We start from the raw sequence: 19009 nt of genomic DNA on the forward strand, positions 1-19009 counted from the left end.
AATTAAAACATTTAGATGAAATCGACAATGTTTTATCCGTTATCGTTATAGTGTCGTATCAACAAACTAATTTTGAATTTATATTATTATCTGAAAATCAACTTTTCTTTGAGGGCACAAACAGTAGTTGAGCTAAGTTTGAACAAGCTCGATTTGTTTGAAAAACTTTTGATGATTTTTACAACTTTGTGCAGTAAAATATGATTCCTTGAGTGTGCGTGGGAGAGTTGCAGTAGACTTCGTTTGCCTGCGCGTAACGATTGTATTCAAAAAAAGCGGAGCAGTAAAGAGACCAGCGAGGATGGGATCCACAGAGCACTACGCCACTCTGATTTTAGGTTTAGGATTTGGATTTTTGCTGCTTGATGATAGCTCCCATGCACCACACGCACAGGAGAGACCAACCCTCCCATTCACCCCCATCACTTGAAGCTTTCATGTATGGATTTGGGATAATATACAAATATATGAGAGATCTGATCGGATATGACAATTCTCAGCAAAATCTCTGAGGTCAGCTGAAGCCTGATCGAAGGTTCTACATTTTAATGTAAAAGCACATGTTCAATAGTCGATACCGTCTAGGCTGCACAACAATGCAGTGTTACTTCCCAATTTAGGTATATGATTCGATGCCTTGCCTCTTGTTTGTGCACATTCTCTGGCAATCTACAAGGGAGTATATACTTGGTCTCCTTCAGAAACGTTGGTCATGTTATTGTGGTGTCTAACCTTAAGTGCTTGTATTTTTGCTCTGTGTTGAAGCGTCTCGCACTCTCGTCCAGCCCATTGGACAGCAGGAGCTTCAGTATATCGACTCCCTCTTGTAAAGCAGCGTCAATCTACACCAATGAGCAATATAAACTTACTAACACATGCAAAATACAATGCCCATGTAGTTTTATCATCGCTTAACCGGATAACAAGTTTTACTTCATTTGTATTAATTAGTCTTCCAATCCACAAAGAGATTGGTTGTTTGAAATAAACAATAGAGAGACTGATTAAGAGATCAAATGCAGGACTTATCATACAAATTCAATCAAACGTCTAATAATACATCTCCTTACCATCCAATCCACAAAGTAATCAGTACATAAAAAACATAAGACAGGTCAAGAAAGCTGTATACTTACTCGTCCTTGAGCTGTTGCATTAAATTTTTGGAGCAAATATGCTTTTGGATCCATTTGACCGGGAGGCCTTCCAATACCTGAATCAGAATTCAATTATACTTATAGCAGTGCAAAGAATATAGTACAGTAACAGTAACCAGAGCACAATATTTGGACATCTTAACTAACCAATTCTTAGCCGAGGAAATTCCCTGTTGCCTCGAAAATTATAGAACACACTCTTCAGACTGAACAATAACAGAGGTGATAAGTAGTGATATTTCACAATATCAAAGTACGAGACACTGGTGAGACAGACACTTCATAGTTGATAGAAAAACAAGCAGAAACTCAATCAGAGTTGCTATAAACAACGAAGTTCTGTATCTTAATCCTAACAGAAACCAGAAATAGTAATATGTCACTACTATGTCAAAATTATCAATAGGTTCTAACATTTTACCAAAATCTCTTCATCATTACTTAATCATTCAGAAGTAAAGATGCTAAGAAAGTAAGAATACAATACTTTTCATACCCACTGTGGCTTCCATGACCTCCATTTGGGTTAAGTCGGAGTACACCACCTGGTAAGTTCAGCTCATCATGGATCTACATACAAGGATAAACAAACAGATAAAACATGTAAAACAAAGAAATTGTGTGCTCAAGTATTGAAACATCAGAATAGAAGAAGGGAAGTACCACTAGCACACGACTGAGAGGTAGCTTGTAATAAGCAGCAAGAGGTCCTGTCTGCAGTTGATGCAGAGAATTATAAGTTACATTATGCACTAACATAAAGCATTAAGTCTGATTCCATCCAATGTTAACGGAAACTGTGTCATTCACTCACCGATTCACCACTCAAGTTCATGTACGTTTGAGGCTTGGCTAGAAGAACAGGGACACCATCTACAAAACCTGTGGCACACACAGACTTGCATGAACTCCAGAAACAAAATCCAAAGCCAAAGAAAAAAAAAATCCCAACATTTTGACATGCCTTGCCCGAATACAGCTTTGCAATGGACTCTATTCATAGCTATCCCTTGCGATTGAGAGAAAACATCAATCATCTCAAACCCCACCTGCTTCATTCCAAAAGGAAACATTCAAACTTGTTACACAAGAAAATTGCTTAACACCCCTCAGAGTATAGTCAGTTCCAATGCAGAGACAGTGTAGTACATTGTGTCTAGTTCCTTTGTACTTATCGCCGGGATTGCCCAAACCCACAAATAGCCACGGCCGTGGAGCATCGGAGCAAAAATACCTCGGCTTACTTAACCTACTAATCATTTTCCCCTCTCTCTCTCTCTCTCTCTCTCTCCACCGGGGCCTTCCGCTAAGCTTCAGAATGAACTCCAAGCCTCCATTTCACCTACCATACACAACATTTCAGCGGTTTCACCAAGAACTACTCTCAGGCATTTCTTCAAACAGGTGATAGGCACTTTCTTCCGCTTCGCAAAGACAGAAGTAGAGAAACAATACAAAACGAAAGGACAAAGAAAAGTGTGCAGATGATAAACTGAGCTACTCTCGGCTATGCCCGGAGGTCTTCACTGCTTACCGCCGGTGAGAATACAATGAAGGCGGGTCTTCTGGTTCAGGCCAACTCTCAAGGATTCGGCTCCCCGTGGGCCTGCGGTCACCGAAAACAAGCCCAATTAAAAAAGGCTTATTTTCCTCTAGATGCTCGGTATGATGACTAGGGTTTTACAAGTCATGTCATAGGGTTCTCTTCCCCGTTGGATGATCACGTTGGTCGTGGGTCTGTCTGTCTCTCTATAAAGGAATATTACGAACGAGAATTAAAAGTACATGAGCACAATCATTTCCTACCACTCAACGAATGGAGACTAAATACATACTGTATGTACGTTTCGAGACAAACGAATTAGGAACAATGTGACAAACGTATTAGGATGACAGTACAATTATTTGCAGGAAGGTATCATCTTAGAACATCTTCGACAACTTATGCATTTTGGAGAAAAATTGTCAAATTTCACTCAAATAGCTTCTCCAAAATAGAGAAAGAGATGAAAGATAAGAGATGATTCTCCATATTTACAGAATTTGACAAAAAATTTGTCTAACCAAATATTAAATGCTACACTTTCTCCAATAATTCAAACTTAAATTGCAACCAATCAAAAATATGAATAATTTATTATAAGCTAACAATATAAGAATATATAATATTTTATGGTAATAATTAATGATAAAATTGAATATTTTTCTTATTGTAATAAATGAGAAATCTGTAAAATAAAAAAACGGTTGGAATTTGGGTATGAAAATTTTAGAAAATTTGAAATTTACTTCTATATTTTAGAGAAAATTCGTAGATGCTCTTATGCCTCAGATAAAATTCATTCTTAGGAAAAGGTGAGGATTGGGTCTATACACTTATATATATATATTTTATTAAATAAAATAGAGAAAAAATGTGTTGTATCCTTGTATAAAAGGTGAAAAAATTCGGTCCATAATTATTAAGGAATAAAAATGAAGAAAAGAAATGATGATTATTGAGGTGACCCACAAAACAGCTAATTATGCAATGGAGAAATATTGCGTTGCGTTTGCCCTAATTAGTGTGTTAAAAAAAGCCCCACTCCTCTACTCCCGCGTCTACTTTAAACGCCTCCATCTCTTCGCGCAGTCCCAAAATCTCTGAAGCCGTAAAGTCTCAGAGCCACAGCCACAGCCACTCGCCACCGGAGCCAATCCACCCCTCGAAACTAGACTAGGGAAACTCCTCCGCCGGTTCCAATGGCCGAGTCGACTCAGCTCCAGCAGGCCCAACTGGCCACGATTCTCGGCCCCGACCCGGCCCCTTTCGAAACCCTAATCTCTCACCTGATGGCCTCCGCCAACGAGCAGCGATCCCAGGCCGAGCTCCTCTTCAACCTCTGCAAGCAGACCGATCCTGACTCGCTCTCCCTTAAACTGGCTCATCTCCTCCAATTCTCGCCGGCGCAGGAGGCCCGCGCCATGTCCGCCATTCTCCTCCGCAAGCAGCTCACCCGCGACGACTCTTATCTCTGGCCGCGCCTCTCCGCCGCCACCCAGGCCAGCCTCAAGTCGATCCTCCTCGCCTGTATTCAACGCGAGGACGTCAAATCCATCTCCAAGAAGCTCTGCGACACCATCTCCGAGCTCGCCTCCGGCATCTTGCCGGACAACGCCTGGCCGGAGCTTCTCCCTTTCATGTTCCAATGCGTCTCCTCCGACTCCCCCAAGCTCCAGGAATCGGCCTTCCTCATATTCGCGCAGCTTTCTCAGTACATCGGCGACTCGCTGGTCCCTTACATCAAGGAGCTGCACACCGTGTTCTTGCAGTGCCTGAGCTCCTCCACCAACTCCGACGTCAAGATCGCCGCCTTGAACGCCGTCATTAACTTCATTCAGTGCTTGACCAGCTCCGGAGATAGGGACAGGTTCCAGGACCTGTTGCCGGCGATGATGAGGACATTGATGGAGTCTTTGAACAATGGGAACGAGGCGACGGCGCAGGAGGCTCTTGAGTTGTTCATTGAATTGGCTGGGACTGAGCCCAGGTTCCTCAGGAGGCAGATTGTGGAGGTGGTAGGGTCTATGCTGCAGATTGCCGAGGCCGAGTCGTTGGAAGAAGGGACCAGGCACTTGGCCATTGAGTTTGTAATCACTCTAGCCGAGGCCAGGGAGAGAGCTCCTGGGATGATGAGGAAGTTGCCGCAGTTTATTAGTAGGTTGTTTGCCATTTTGATGAACATGGTGTTGGATATTGAGGATGATCCTTCTTGGCATACGGCCGAGACTGAAGATGAGGATGCCGGTGAGAGTGGTAATTACAGTGTTGGACAGGAGTGTTTGGACAGGCTTGCCATTTCCTTGGGTGGGAATACAATTGTTCCCGTCGCGTCCGAGCAGTTGCCTGCCTTTTTGGCTGCCCCAGAATGGCAGAAGCACCATGCGGCATTGATTGCGCTTGCACAGATTGCTGAGGGTTGTTCTAAGGTATCAATTTTTGCCCTTATCTTGTTATTGAGTACTGCACTATCACTGAGACTAATTAATCACTTGCCATATAACTGCTACTTGTTAGTGGATCAAGTTAGGAGCATACAACTCTTACATGCTCCCATATTTCACTTTATGAATGCAATGCTTGTTTTCTGTATAATATGGGCCTGGTAAAAAGATGTGTTTCACTTTTATGTTACTGTGTCAACTTCAAGACAACAAAGTAGAGCTATAATGGGAACAATACTAACAACTTGTAGAATCACATTGGACAAAATAGGAAACATTTTCATTTGAATAAGTTGGTTGTCCTGTATTATCTGCTCAGGTAAAGACTTTTTTGCTTTATATCAACAATGAGACAAGTTCACCTGCAAAGTTTTTTTCTTTGTACATTCTACCTCTTCATTTAGTCAAATGGATTCCAGTCAGCTTATTGATAGTCCATTGGATTCAAGTAACTTACAGTTAGTTTATTACTTGTATTATTACTTCAGGTAATGATAAAAAATTTGGAGCAAGTGGTGGCAATGGTTTTGAACTCGTTTCAAGATCCTCATCCTCGTGTAAGGTGGGCAGCTATTAATGCAATTGGGCAGTTGTCTACCGATCTGGGTCCGGACCTGCAAGTTCAATATCATCAACGGGTGCTTCCGGCATTAGCTGCTGCTATGGATGACTTTCAGAACCCTCGTGTGCAGGTATGCTGATAATTGTGGTGTTATTCTGATGACATTTCATTGCATTAGCTGCCAGCATTTGAAAGGTCAATAATCTACTTGTTACCATGATTGTTTAATTGAGGAGGATTTCGAGTTGTACAAAGTACATTATAGAGTTGGAAAAAAAAAACTGAAACCTTGTTTAGGCACTATTAGTTTGTGTTTGAAAATTTGAAAAAGTAAGATGGTAATAGAAACTGTGTCGACATGATTATTATTTCGGTCAGTTGTGCTTTGCTAGACTGCTCATTCTCAAGATCAGGAGCCCTAGTTGCTGTTTTCTTCTAATTTTTACAAAAAAAACATGCCTGTAAAATAATATACTTTTATCTTGATTCTTGTAGGCACATGCTGCTTCAGCAGTGCTCAACTTCAGTGAGAACTGTACTCCAGATATTTTGACACCTTATTTGGATGGAATAGTGAGCAAATTGCTTGTACTTCTGCAGGTAATCATTTATATAAACCTATACCACATCATGATGCAGAACTTACTTGATTATACTTTTTCGAAATACATCTTACATGTTTCATGACATTATATTTTCCACAGAATGGGAAACAAATGGTGCAAGAGGGAGCATTGACTGCTTTAGCATCAGTTGCTGATTCATCTCAGGTATTTTATTTATAATTTGTTACTGTAGGTTGATGTTTGTCTTCAGGATGACTCAATTGACTATGTTGGTATCTGTAGGAGCATTTCCAAAAATACTATGATGCCGTTATGCCTTACCTGAAAGCTATCTTGGTTAATGCAACTGATAAGTCTAATCGCATGCTTCGGGCTAAATCCATGGAATGTATTAGCTTGGTTGGTATGGCTGTTGGAAAGGAGAAATTCAGAGATGACGCTAAGCAGGTAATACATATATGAAAGGTCCCTATATGAAACTACTCATTGCATTAGCGTCTTTCTTTGGAATTTATAGTTGAGATATATCTGCTTCTGTATACAGATATATTGCTAATGGCTATCTGTATGATAGAAGACATTATTTTCTCAGCTTCGCATGCATTAATTTTATATGTTTATTTCTCGATTTAAATGCATATCGTACTTTCTCTTCATTGGATGAATAATAGTTTGATCTCTGCCATTTTACTTATCCAAGGATCTGTCAGAAACCTGTAGCCTTTTTGATGTTTCGGGTTGGGAAGTTTATCTACTAGTGTACCAACTAATGTTTATCATTTTCCTCAAGGTCATGGAAGTGCTGATGTCATTGCAAGGGTCTCAGATGGAGACAGATGACCCAACTACAAGTTACATGCTCCAAGTAAGCTTTTTATCTTGAAAGTGCCCTTTTCAGAGAGTACAATAACTTTAACTTTTACCGATAACAATTTTCCAACAATATTGTAGGCATGGGCTAGACTCTGCAAGTGTTTAGGACAAGACTTCCTCCCATATATGAGCGTTGTAATGCCTCCTTTGCTTCAATCTGCTCAACTTAAGCCAGATGTGACTATTACATCCGCAGATGACAATAGTGATATTGATGAATCTGATGACGAGAGGTTTGCATTTTTGTTTATATTCTTGGACATTCTCTCTCTCTCTCTCTCTCTCTCTCTCTAAAACAGACACAAATGAACTAGTGTAGATTATATAATTTACAATGGCCTAAAAATTCTTCCTTCTAAACAAGTTATGTTTTGTAGACCCACACATAAAGATAAAAATGTAATGTATGTATGTGGAGATAATTTCTCACGTCATGTTAATTATTACTTTGCATTACAGTATGGAAACTATTACTCTTGGAGATAAGAGAATTGGTATCAAGACTAGTGTATTGGAGGAAAAGGCTACAGCTTGCAATATGTTGTGTTGCTATGCAGATGAGCTGAAAGAAGGTTTCTTTCCTTGGATTGATCAGGTGTGTCATAGCGTCATCAGTTTCTCTCCAGCTCCCAAGTCATACGATATTAAAGGTCATTTTGTTTGCAGGTTGCTCCGACTTTAGTTCCGCTTCTTAAATTCTATTTCCATGAAGAAGTGAGGAAGGCAGCTGTTTCAGGTAACTTTAACTGTTAATGCTAGATGTCTTTAAATGTCATTGGGGGTTATATACATAACTTGATAAAGAATTATCTCTGCTTTGTTTTTAGCAATGCCGGAGCTACTGCTTTCCGCAAAATTAGCTATAGAGAAAGGGCTAGCTCAAGGTCGTAATGAAACCTATATAAAGCAATTGTCTGACTACATTGTTCCAGCTCTGGTTGAAGCATTGCATAAGGTTGTTTATTGCTACTTAATTATAGATTATGACTCTGATCCTAAAACAATGACATAAAAGCTCTCTTTATGATCTTTTGGTGGTCACTGAAGTATAAAAATGCAAATTTTTTTTTTTGCAGGAACCTGATACAGAAATATGTGCAAATATATTAGACGCGATAAACGAATGCATACAGGTGTGTCAATTCTGTAGCATAGTTTATATAGCTTTTATCCAGAATATGATTGCAATGCTCTATCTTTTTCCTCTGCAAATATCTTTCTGTCTAGTTTGGAAGAATAGAAGCATATTGCACGGTGAAATGAAATATATTTCAGTTATATCAGACTGAGCAGAGTTCAAACTCTTTTGGTGTTTCCACCTTTGCATGCCACTTTATTTCTTCTGTATGATGTTGGGCATGCTTATATTTTCTTTCAGATATCTGGACCACTTTTAGATGAGAACCAGGTCAGATCCATTGTTGAAGAGATAAAGCAGGTGATCACTGCCAGTTCAAGTAGGAAAAGAGAGAGAGCTGAGAGGACCCAAGCAGAAGATTTTGATGATGAGGAAAGGGAACTGATTAAAGAGGAAAATGAACAAGAGGAAGAAGTATTTGACCAAGTAAGTCTTTCAAATACAATCTCTTAGCAGCTCATTGGCAATATTTGCTCGACCTTTTCTCTGTTTTGGTCGCATAAATTTCTTCTTTTCTATATTTTGCTGAACCACTTCTTTTCTCTGGTTCCAGGTGGGAGAAATTTTGGGAACTCTGATTAAAACATTCAAAGCCTCTTTCTTGCCTTTCTTTGATGAGCTATCAACATATCTTACACCTATGTGGGTAAGTAGCTTTGTCCGTTGCCTGAAGGAAGTGGGTTTCTTTGAAGTTCTAAGATCAGGAATCTATTTTATATATAGTTCTGTGAATTATTAACATAAAAGAATTGAGTACTTGAACTTTTGAGTTTATGTGGCCTTTATTATTCGGGTTATATATTCGTCTTCTAAATTATGTCTTGGCACAGGGAAAGGATAAAACGCCTGAAGAGAGAAGGATTGCAATATGCATCTTTGATGATGTTGCAGAGCAGTGTCGAGAAGCGGCTCTAAAGTAAGTTTGTTCTTTTATATGTCGAGGTTTATTAAACCTTATTTTGTGAACTCATTTTGTTCTGATTTGGTGGTTCAGATATTATGACACATTTCTTCCCTTTCTATTGGAGGCTTGTAATGATGAGAGCCCTGATGTTCGACAGGTTTGATCTTGTCAAACTGTTTCATGTATAAGGTCATATATTCTGATTCATGTTACATGATTCTTGTTATTTCCCGCCACTTTTCAGGCAGCTGTATATGGACTTGGTGTCTGTGCAGAGTTTGGTGGAACTGTAATAAAACCTCTTATTAGCGGTAATTTTCGTGTTTGTTTTAATTGATCAGTAATTTTTTTCCTGTCATGTTTATGCCACTAACTTTTTGAAATGGCCTTTTCCAGTGGCTCTCTCAAGGCTAAATGTTGTGATCCAGCATCCCAATGCCCTGCAATCTGACAACATAATGGCGTATGATAATGCAGTGTCCGCTTTAGGGAAGATTTGTCAATATCACCGTGACAGTATTGACGCTGCTCAGGTACCCCCATTTGTTTGTTTTGGATTCATATGGATTGACATGGAAACACAGTGTCCTCCATTGACAATCTATTTTCTTTTCGAGATTTATTGTTACCTTTTTTTGCTGTGTTCTAAGATTTTTGTATTCCTGCACTCTGAATTGTCAATCTTGTGTCTGTAGGTTATCCCTGCGTGGCTAAACTGTTTACCATTAAAAGGTGACTTGATTGAAGCCAAAGTTGTTCACGATCAGCTCTGCTCTATGGTTGAGCGGTAGAGCACCCTCGCCCACTACTTTTTGTTTCGATATATGTTTTAGCTTTGTATTACTATTAACAGAGGTGTGTGCACGTTTGTATATCTTCTGCAGGTCTGATGGTGATCTTCTGGGTCCCAACAATCAGTATCTTTCCAAAATTGTTCAAGTCTTTGCTGAGGTTTGTGAAGTATGATCTTATCAGTCTAACCCGATTGTTTCTTTGTTGTGCTGAATTTGTAACATGCACAATGAGAAATAAGCTGATCATTAACTGTAGTAGGTTATATTTTATACTTTTATTCTTGTCTTAATATTTCCTGAGATGTATGATTTTTCCTGCAGGTTTTATGTGCTGGTAAGGATTTGGCAACAGAACAAACAGCAAGCCGGATGATAAATCTATTAAAACAGCTTCAGCAGACTTTACCACCACAGACCTTGGCCTCAACTTGGTCTTCCTTGCAACCCCAGCAACAGCTTGCACTGCAGTCTATCCTTTCCTCGTAATATCTTGGCATGGAGTGAATATTGCTTCTTTCAGATACGGTGTATCTGTCGTGTGTTACTTGTATTTGCCTCCAATTCTTTCCCATGAGACGGTCGTCATCAGTCAGTTTTGCATGGAGTGTTACAGTTACCCAGCATTTGATGAAGTGTGGAAGGGGTCATCATTACAATTTGATCAAACCTTTTTTTGGTAGGATGTGTATACCCAAGTGTCAATTTATAGTGCAATTTTGAGTCTTAAAGATAAGAAGGATAGGTGATTGTGATATGTGAGCCTTTTCTATTCTCAGTTCCTTTGGTTGGTTCTTGAGTATAGAGGGTTTGTTGGTGAGGATTGTAGCAGTTAATGTGTTTTCATATTTTTCTGCGCATGCATTTGTCGACTGAAGTATTTATGGTGATTCTTTGTATTTGCAATTTTGATCCAAAAGGAAATAAAATGGCTTAATGGTATCTTTGGTGTTGCCCTGTTTTGAATGCATCAATGAATGTTATTAAAATTGAATCCAAAACGTACTGGGGGCTGGTTAGTCTGGTTTACATGTTATAAGTTGAAACAATAGGCGTTTGGTTCGTGTGGATTTATCTCATTGTATTTCTTCTTTATCTTGTGTGATTGTCATCTTTAGTTTCTATGCAATGGCGTCTTCTGTGATGCAATGAAAAGGTTCTACCAAACCGAGCGTGCAACGCGAGATTCCCCAGCAAATTCTTTGTATACAAACCAAATGCGAGCTGTCGTTTCTTTTAAAATACAATAGCAGACCGACTTTGTATTGTTTTCTTGTATTATTAGGAGGTTACTACTCCATGTGTCATGCCTTCGTGCTCTCACGAATATTGCTCTGCTCGTCGCCGTTGACCTTGTTGTGTTGGTGAGGAATGAGTAGTAGTGACGGCTAATACTATTACAGGCCTCCTACTTCCAACCACACTCGAGACTTCGTCACTTATTTTTTTCCTTGTTTATTGATCCTAGTTTTGTTTATGGTTTTAGCATGGTGGGGTTATGGTGCTCAATTCTTCGGTTATTTCGTTTGGGGCAAAACGTTATGTAGGAATGGATTGAATGTCTGCTAAAGACACAGACATGGGGGAAAGAGACCAAACACAAGTAAACATAGAGAAATAAACAAAGTATGATTTGGTCATGGTTAACATTGGGAATGCAGTCAATCCTAGGTAAGGAACAAAGTTAAGTATGACATGCTGACATGAAGAAGAAAACGAGCTGCCCACCACTAACTAAAGCCTCAAGTCCTTGTTGTCTTCACTCCTAGCTTATATATAACAATGTCACTCAATTTCCTCTTTCATTCCCATTGAAACCTCTATTCTTCCTCACCTTCTGGTATGGGACTTCAATCGCAGAAGCACGAAAAAGGGGTCTCCGCCGAGAAAGAAAGCAAGTTGAAGCAGAAGAGCAGCAAAAGCAAGTTTGTTGGGGTGAGACAAAGGCCGTCTGGAAAATGGGTGGCAGAGATCAAGGACACAACAAAGAAGATCAGAATGTGGCTAGGAACCTTTGAAACTGCTGAGGAAGCTGCTCGAGCTTATGATGAAGCTGCATGCCTTCTTCGTGGTTCGAATACCAGAACTAACTTCACCAGTACTCATGTTGCGTCCAACTCTCCACTCTCTTTGAAAATAAAGAACCTCCTCAACCACAAAAAGAGCTTGACACAACAAAGCTCTTCAACCCCCAACACTATAAAACCCACCCCCATAGCTAGTACTAGAGTTAGTAGTACTATTACTGATAGCAATATTCATAGTCTTAGTTACTACAATGGTCATTGCAGCTCTCTACCTAGTTTCAAATCCCACAACATTGAGGTGTATGGCGATGCATATAGACCAGACCTCAGCAACTGCATTGGGAATTCTCAAGTGCCAACTATGTTGCACCTGGATCAACCTTGGCAATTCTTGAGTGGGTTTGATCAGCTTCAACATAACCATGAAAGGTTGGATTTAAGTCATTTAACAGAAGGCTTCGCCAGTGGAGAGTCACACGGTGCAGCAGAGTCAAATCAGGAGACAGAAGCCGAGTACACAAAGGTAGAAAGGCAGATAACTTCAGCTTCATTTTATGCAATGAACGGAGTCAACGAATTTCTGGAGAATACATATGATGATGCTCTGTGGGATCTTCCTACCCTGTCTCAGTTGTTTTGCCTTGGCTGATGATGCCTAAATTGGCTAGTCTTCTTCTCTGGCTTACTATTGTAGTGTTGTTCGAGTTAATTAGTAGAGTAATTTTGTAAGTAACTCTTGGAAAATGCATGGATATTGTATTAGGCATACAGTATTAATAGTCCGTGAAGTGCTTGTCTCGGACTCTCTCTTGCTTTAATTAACGATTAATCTGATATTGCCATACGTGAAAGGGAAACAAAATGTTGGTCCTCATGGTTTTAAGGACTATATTTGACTTAGTTTATGCATCTAGTGAAATGTACCGAATTTATTGATTCAATCTTATGGAACTTCACTACATGTCACCGGCTGAGCGCTGTGAGAAACTTGCACTGGATTTCATGAGGAACATCATTCGACCAAAAAACAAATCATTAGTCTTCATGCCAATTATGCAACCATTGACAAAGTCACAAAGGTAGATAGAAACGCTTTCCTAGGCTATTATCGGGGTTTGATTAACTATTGATATCAGTGATATGAATCATATGATACCAGTGACATGAAGAGAAACACAATAAAGCAGGTCCTTGCTCCTCGGGGTTCAAGGAGTAGGTTGCGTTTACTATATGCATCTAGTATATTGTACTTGATCAAAACACAAGTTCTTCTCATAAAAAGAAAGCGGCAGTGTACAGGGTCATGAAAAGATAAGAGTTGCACAGGAGTAAGGAACCTTGAGAGAACCACACACTTCTTAAAATGTCACTCCATGTTCACGCAACCACAAAAAATAAAGACATAATGACATAGTTCTTGTGACAATATCTCAGCAGATGTTGCAATCATTGTACTACACAAAACAGAAGGAACAACAGAGATAAAGTAGGAGATGGATGACCATTTGCATATCAACTTCAGTAATCTTCACTTCCCCCCTCTTCATCATCTACACCTTCAGCACCAACTTCCTCATAATCTTTCTCAAGAGCGGCAAGATCTTCACGGGCTTCTGAGAATTCACCTTCTTCCATGCCTTCACCAACATACCAGTGAACAAATGCCCTCTTTGAGTACATGAGATCAAACTTGTGGTCAATGCGTGAGAATACCTCTGCCACTGCAGTGTTGTTGCTGATCATGCATACTGCTCGCTGCACCTTAGCAAGATCACCCCCAGGTACAACTGTTGGAGGTTGATAGTTAATACCACATTTGAAGCCAGTCGGGCACCTGAGCCAAACACAAAAATCATCAGATGAATAATTAATATAGAGAGAAAACACATTATTAACCTTCATCCTTAGTCTTTTCCCTCCTTGGGCATTCTTCTTACCAGTCAACAAATTGTACAGTCCTTTTTGTTTTGATTGTTGCTACAGCAGCATTAACATCCTTGGGAACAACATCTCCCCTGTACATTAAGCAGCACGCCATGTACTTGCCGTGCCTAGGGTCACACTTTGCCATCATGCTTGAGGGCTCAAAAACTGCATTGGTGATCTCAGGAACAGAGATCTGCTCATGGTATGCCTTTGCAGCTGAGATAACAGGAGCATATGAGGAGAGCATAAAATGGATACGAGGATATGGTACAAGGTTAGTCTGGAACTCTGTGATATCTACATTGATGGCTCCATCAAACCTCAACGATGTTGTCAAGGATGAAATGACTTGTGATATCAATCTGTTCAAATTAGTATAAGTTGGTCTCTCAATGTCTATAGATCTTCTGCAAATGTCGTAGATTGCTTCATTGTCCAAGAGCACAGATACATCTGTATGTTCAAGGAGTGCATGAGTAGAAAGAACACTGTTGTAAGGCTCGACAACTGCTGTTGAAACCTGAAATGCAGATTATTAAAGACAGATATGAGTTTCACTGTTACAGACCACCAAGTCCTGTTATTTTCACTTCTTTTTTCCTTAAGAAGTCAATACTTTTATTTACTGTTGTGTTACATTCTATCACCATTTCAAAAAGAAAGAAAGAAAAAGATATTCTATCGATAACAGTGCACATTTATAAATTTCAAGTCGGTATATGGGACATCAATGTACAAGAGACTGCATAAGCCAAATTTACGATAATACAAACTAATGGCATTTAATTACCTGGGGAGAAGGATAGATGGTGAATCCAAGCTTTGATTTTTTCCCATAATCCACAGACAAGCGTTCTAACAACAAGGACCCCAGACCAGAACCAGTGCCTCCACCAACAGCATTGAACACCAAAAACCCTTGTAAACCAGTGCAATTATCAGCCAATTTCCTAACTCGATCAAGGCAGAGATCCACAATTTCCTTCCCAACTGCACAGAAAAAAAGAAGGGGGAAGGGTCAAATCGACAATATTAGCATAATGAAACTAGCTCACCAATGCAACTCAGAAGCAATAAGTCTTACCTGTATAATGTCCTCTTGCAAAGTTATTAGCAGCATCCTCTTTACCAGAAATGAGCTGCTCGGGGTGGAATAGTTGGCGGTAAGAACCGCATCTAACTTCATCAATAACAGTTGGTTCCAGATCAACAAATATGGCCCTGGGAACATGCTTGCCTGATCCAGTCTCACTGAAGAAGGTATTGAAAGCATCCCTTCCGACCCCTATGGTGTTGTCACTGCAAAGACAAACACAAAACAGAACACTCTATTAAACACTCGCATTATATAACACACCACTCATACAATTTCGACAACTTTGGAATGTAATCCTAACAATTCACACAAAAGAATCATACAGTATATCATGCTAATTTGCAAGGGCCAACCGAATCAAGAGATCTCAATTACAACAATCTCAGTATCGTACAGAAGAAGCAAACACAGACCCTCAACTCTATCGAATCCAACTCCATCAGGACTCGCTTTTATGTGGTCTCTCTTAAAGGAATACCCATTAAATCCATTCACCAGATCCATCAAAACGTACAAGAAAGCAAAATCGAAAGCAACCCCAAAGCCAACACTCCCACAATCACAAATGTAATAAACAAACACATTTACACAACCATAACTGAAAATCTCCGTCCATACATACCAAGATCTCAAACATCCCTAAAACAAACAAAACTAACTATTCAATACAAGACCAAACACATCAAAACCATCTTCATACAAAACCCATCAAACATAAACAACAAAAGACCCAAAAGCAATAAGCTTTACAAGGAAAGAACAAAAGGGTATATGAATATATATGAGATTAGAAACCAACCTAGGCATCTGACCATCAGGCTGAATTCCATGCTCAAGACAATAGAGCTCCCAGCATGAATTCCCCACCTGAATCCCAGCCTGCCCAATATGAATGCTTATGATCTCCCTCATCTTCTCTCTCTCTCTCTCTCTCTTAAAAATCAAAACTTGAACTGAAGGGAGTGGAAGAAACTGTGAGGGATTCAGAGGGGGGCTTATAAAAGCAGAGACTGTTTCCTTGTGTGTGTGTATGATCGTATCATAGGCTTGTGTGTGTGTGATTTTTGTTCCTCATAAAACCACAATGGATAACCATTTAAAGTCCGCTGCACTGCTGCTGAAAAAGACTGGTGTGACAGCTTGCCCTTTCCTTTGCCACTTGGCGCCAGGCTAGCCGGATTCACTTTTTGACTCTTTTGCCCCTTTATCGACCTCAATTATGCATCGAGATGGGGCGATTAAGTCATTAAGAGGATAATACGACAAAGATTATGGTGTTAACGGAGTTGGATTTGGTGAGGGTAGAATGGGGAAATATGGCGGACCAGCTTGGCCATGTGAGGAAAGCCAAGTGTCACTCCAGTCGGATTAGCTGTTGCTTGCTTGATTACTGGTAACTGGTAAGTGGTAACATTCCCTCATTTCTAATTTTTTTTAAGTAGTGGCCGATTAAATTACATTCCGAAACAGTGAGCAACTCATGGTACGCTATGTTTTTGAAATATCGGATGGCCGATATATTATTGATTTTTTAAATTTGATATGATATGAGCATATCAGTTATTATATATCAGTCAACACATAATAGGGTGATATATTAGATTGACATGATGTATTAATGATTTTTTTTTCTTACTCTCTCTAAAAAAAAGTAGAGATTTTGATAAATGGAGTATGATTCTCACATGAACCTAATGGAGAATCCAAGTTATTGTGGAGAATCACAGTTTAATAACTTAGATGACGAAGAACAATGGTGATTGAAAAACCTCAAGTTTCCAGTTCACTAATTTATTCTCCGATCACCTGCATGGCCGAACATAGAGGTAGGCGACGTTGAAAGAAGCCGATCTAGAAATTTTAGCGTCGAGCAGTGGTCAAAGTTGGGTGACCCATCTCCTTTCCATCGGGTCGTCGGGTCGAGAAGGAAGAAGAAGACGCGTAGCTCTTTTTGATTTTGGTATTTAACCAAAGTCCGACCAAAACTCTCCCTTTAAATAAAGAGAAACGAACTGTGGAGATTAGAAGATGAAGAATTGATCCAAGAGCTATAGTTCAAAGCTGATTTTTAATTTGAATAAGTAGAGTGGGGAGTTTTTGGCCAAACGGTGAAAGGGGCATATGGCACATACTTTGCCACCTTCTTAATCTAATTAATAGGAATATATTTTTCAAAATTGTAAAACTTTGAAAATATCATAGAAAATAGCTTGAAGCTCATAAAAAAAATATGTAAGCACTGACGAACTCGTAACGACATAAACTAAATTGTCGTAGTTAGAATTTGAAGAGTTGACAAAGTTATTCTTTTATCAAGTTTATTCGGTACATTTTGAAGTATATGTATAAATATAATAATTTTAATTTAAAATTAGCAAATCCGATATATCATTTGTCCCCTCGACCGATACGATCCCGATAAGCGATATTTAGACCTTTGTCGTATGGCCCTTCTCAAGATATGTTTTTCACAATTTTAAGTTCGAACTAAGGACCTCATATTACCATCCTTATAACGTCCGGCCACCTGCAGCTTAATATGTTTTTACAAGACCAACTTTTGTCATGAAAGAAAACTGGAATGGTAATATAATCATCTTTAACTATTATCAACAGCTTGTAGAATTGTTGCTCAAACATCAAATATGAGCGCCTCATTTTACTAGTAAGTAGTAAAGAATGATGAATATTTGTCCTAGTTAAAGTTGTTCCTGTATAATGAAGTTAATTTCTGGATATTTGTACACTTCTATGAGAAATATATAATGGATACATGTTGAAAGGCTAGGCTGTCTGTTCACCAAATTCTTCTATGATTGAAGAGTGCCAATACTAAATTAATTTGATGGAAAATCAGAAAACGTTCAACTGTTTTGTTGTTGGGTCATGCCAATCATTCTAGCTAGAAGCTATGTGAGTGTGACAAAATGACATGCTACTTAATTAGTTTATGAATACTTACGAATATGAACTAGGGTAGGCAAAAATATCCCAACTGCCAGGGGACCAAAGTAGCTCCAAATTTTAATCCGCTTTTTGGTTGTTGTTGTATCAATCTTTTGTGTGCCGGCTATTTGGATTAGCAGGCTTCCTAATCCTATTCGTCAGTCCACATCCATCAAATTGGGCTATCTTTCATGGGCTTCTTTTTTTTTTTCTCATAAATATTGACGTGAACCACCCCACCAACCCCATGAGCCCTTTTCCATTATGATAAGATCCCCAATTTCCCATACACAAAACACAAATTAGAATTGAGAAGATGATGAATTTAAGAATTTAAGATATATTTTTTTCCTGCCAAACTTTGCCTTCTGAGTTTACACTAAGCGGATAACAAGATTCCCGGCATGGTTGCTACACAAAACACAAATCGGAGTGTTGAGAATGCTTGGCTTTGTGCTTGTTAATAATTATTTACGAAAATTGCATAATAATCAATACAAATGGAGCTGCTGATCCCTGCAGTTAGCATGGCACATGCCAACACGTTTTAATTGTTTGTTTGATTATACTATAAGTCCATAATTAAAGAAATAAATCGGAATGGAGTGTAGAGAAGGACAGAGTTGTAATTGAAGGTGTGTGGATTCGCCGGTTGGATAAGCAGAGATCCTCGTGAGGCGGGGCAATGAGCAAGTTGGCAACATGAATCTTCCACTTTGAAGTCCCCAAACTGTCCTCCCCAACTCAACAAAACTCCATTACATTTATTTTGCATGAGAAATATCGATCCTCTTGTACCTATTATTACTTCATGACTTTCTAAACCAAAAAAAATGTATTACTTCATGACTTCATGTCCAATGAGGCAAGGCAATGAAACACAAATATTCTTAGCGTTATTCCCACTGTCCAAGTTTGCATCCACTAGATTACCGACTTGTCTTTGTTTTTAAGTTTTGTGATTTGTTAGACCCGAAATATTCGACACGGAATTCTAAAGTGACTCAATTTGATTTATGACAGTCTTTGTTATATTAGT

General features: G+C 39.2%; 4 protein-coding genes across 4 annotated transcripts; 2 read left to right on the plus strand and 2 right to left on the minus strand.

Annotated features, from left to right (window-relative positions):
• Positions 1 to 199: 199 nt before the first annotated feature.
• On the minus strand, positions 200 to 2799 carry LOC126785982 (peptidyl-tRNA hydrolase, mitochondrial). Its single transcript, XM_050511682.1, has 8 exons — positions 2307 to 2799; positions 2110 to 2206; positions 1972 to 2039; positions 1821 to 1871; positions 1654 to 1727; positions 1305 to 1363; positions 1137 to 1213; positions 200 to 842 (listed from the first exon to the last, which is right to left on the minus strand). The coding sequence occupies exons 1-8, from the start codon at positions 2415 to 2417 to the stop codon at positions 711 to 713; spliced, it is 669 nt and encodes a 222-aa protein (XP_050367639.1). The 5' UTR covers positions 2418 to 2799; the 3' UTR covers positions 200 to 710.
• A 966-nt stretch (positions 2800 to 3765) lies between these two features.
• Positions 3766 to 10917, plus strand: LOC126786347 (uncharacterized). Its single transcript, XM_050512142.1, has 20 exons — positions 3766 to 5126; positions 5630 to 5833; positions 6199 to 6303; positions 6408 to 6473; positions 6552 to 6716; positions 7060 to 7134; positions 7221 to 7375; positions 7602 to 7737; positions 7809 to 7878; positions 7970 to 8097; positions 8219 to 8275; positions 8521 to 8706; positions 8834 to 8926; positions 9111 to 9196; positions 9275 to 9341; positions 9429 to 9495; positions 9581 to 9717; positions 9880 to 9971; positions 10069 to 10135; positions 10300 to 10917. The coding sequence occupies exons 1-20, from the start codon at positions 3900 to 3902 to the stop codon at positions 10462 to 10464; spliced, it is 3348 nt and encodes a 1115-aa protein (XP_050368099.1). The 5' UTR covers positions 3766 to 3899; the 3' UTR covers positions 10465 to 10917.
• Positions 10918 to 11817: 900 nt separating this feature from the next.
• On the plus strand, positions 11818 to 12651 carry LOC126788771 (ethylene-responsive transcription factor RAP2-11). Its single transcript, XM_050514782.1, has one exon. It carries the CDS (start codon positions 11818 to 11820, stop codon positions 12649 to 12651), a length of 834 nt encoding a protein of 277 aa, XP_050370739.1.
• Positions 12652 to 13357: 706 nt separating this feature from the next.
• Positions 13358 to 16021, minus strand: LOC126789409 (tubulin alpha-5 chain). The gene is made up of 5 exons (XM_050515556.1): positions 15824 to 16021; positions 15013 to 15227; positions 14719 to 14918; positions 13940 to 14448; positions 13358 to 13836 (listed from the first exon to the last, which is right to left on the minus strand). Exons 1-5 carry the CDS (start codon positions 15934 to 15936, stop codon positions 13521 to 13523), a joined length of 1353 nt encoding a protein of 450 aa, XP_050371513.1. The 5' UTR covers positions 15937 to 16021; the 3' UTR covers positions 13358 to 13520.
• Positions 16022 to 19009: the final 2988 nt, after the last annotated feature.

This window comes from Argentina anserina, chromosome 3 (genome assembly GCF_933775445.1).
Source record: "Argentina anserina chromosome 3, drPotAnse1.1, whole genome shotgun sequence".
Taxonomy (NCBI): domain Eukaryota; kingdom Viridiplantae; phylum Streptophyta; class Magnoliopsida; order Rosales; family Rosaceae; genus Argentina; species Argentina anserina.

Bases quoted from the DNA above. Each gene is read 5' to 3' on its own strand.
- LOC126785982 (XM_050511682.1), bottom strand. From the start codon at position 2,417: ATGATTAGTAGGTTAAGTAAGCCGAGGTATTTTTGCTCCGATGCTCCA. The intron at 2,207-2,306 runs GTACTACACTGT...GGAATGAAGCAG, and splicing joins ACAAAGGAACTAGACACAAT to GTGGGGTTTGAGATGATTGA. The intron at 2,040-2,109 runs GTTGGGATTTTT...TGTGTGCCACAG, and splicing joins CGGGCAAGGCATGTCAAAAT to GTTTTGTAGATGGTGTCCCT.
- LOC126786347 (XM_050512142.1), top strand. From the start codon at position 3,900: ATGGCCGAGTCGACTCAGCTCCAGCAGGCCCAACTGGCCACGATTCTC. The intron at 8,276-8,520 runs GTGTGTCAATTC...ATTTTCTTTCAG, and splicing joins CGATAAACGAATGCATACAG to ATATCTGGACCACTTTTAGA. The intron at 8,927-9,110 runs GTAAGTAGCTTT...GTCTTGGCACAG, and splicing joins CATATCTTACACCTATGTGG to GGAAAGGATAAAACGCCTGA.
- LOC126788771 (XM_050514782.1), top strand. From the start codon at position 11,818: ATGGGACTTCAATCGCAGAAGCACGAAAAAGGGGTCTCCGCCGAGAAA.
- LOC126789409 (XM_050515556.1), bottom strand. From the start codon at position 15,936: ATGAGGGAGATCATAAGCATTCATATTGGGCAGGCTGGGATTCAGGTG. The intron at 15,228-15,823 runs GTTGGTTTCTAA...TTGTCTTTGCAG, and splicing joins CCTGATGGTCAGATGCCTAG to TGACAACACCATAGGGGTCG. The intron at 14,919-15,012 runs GTAAGACTTATT...TTTTCTGTGCAG, and splicing joins TGCAAGAGGACATTATACAG to TTGGGAAGGAAATTGTGGAT.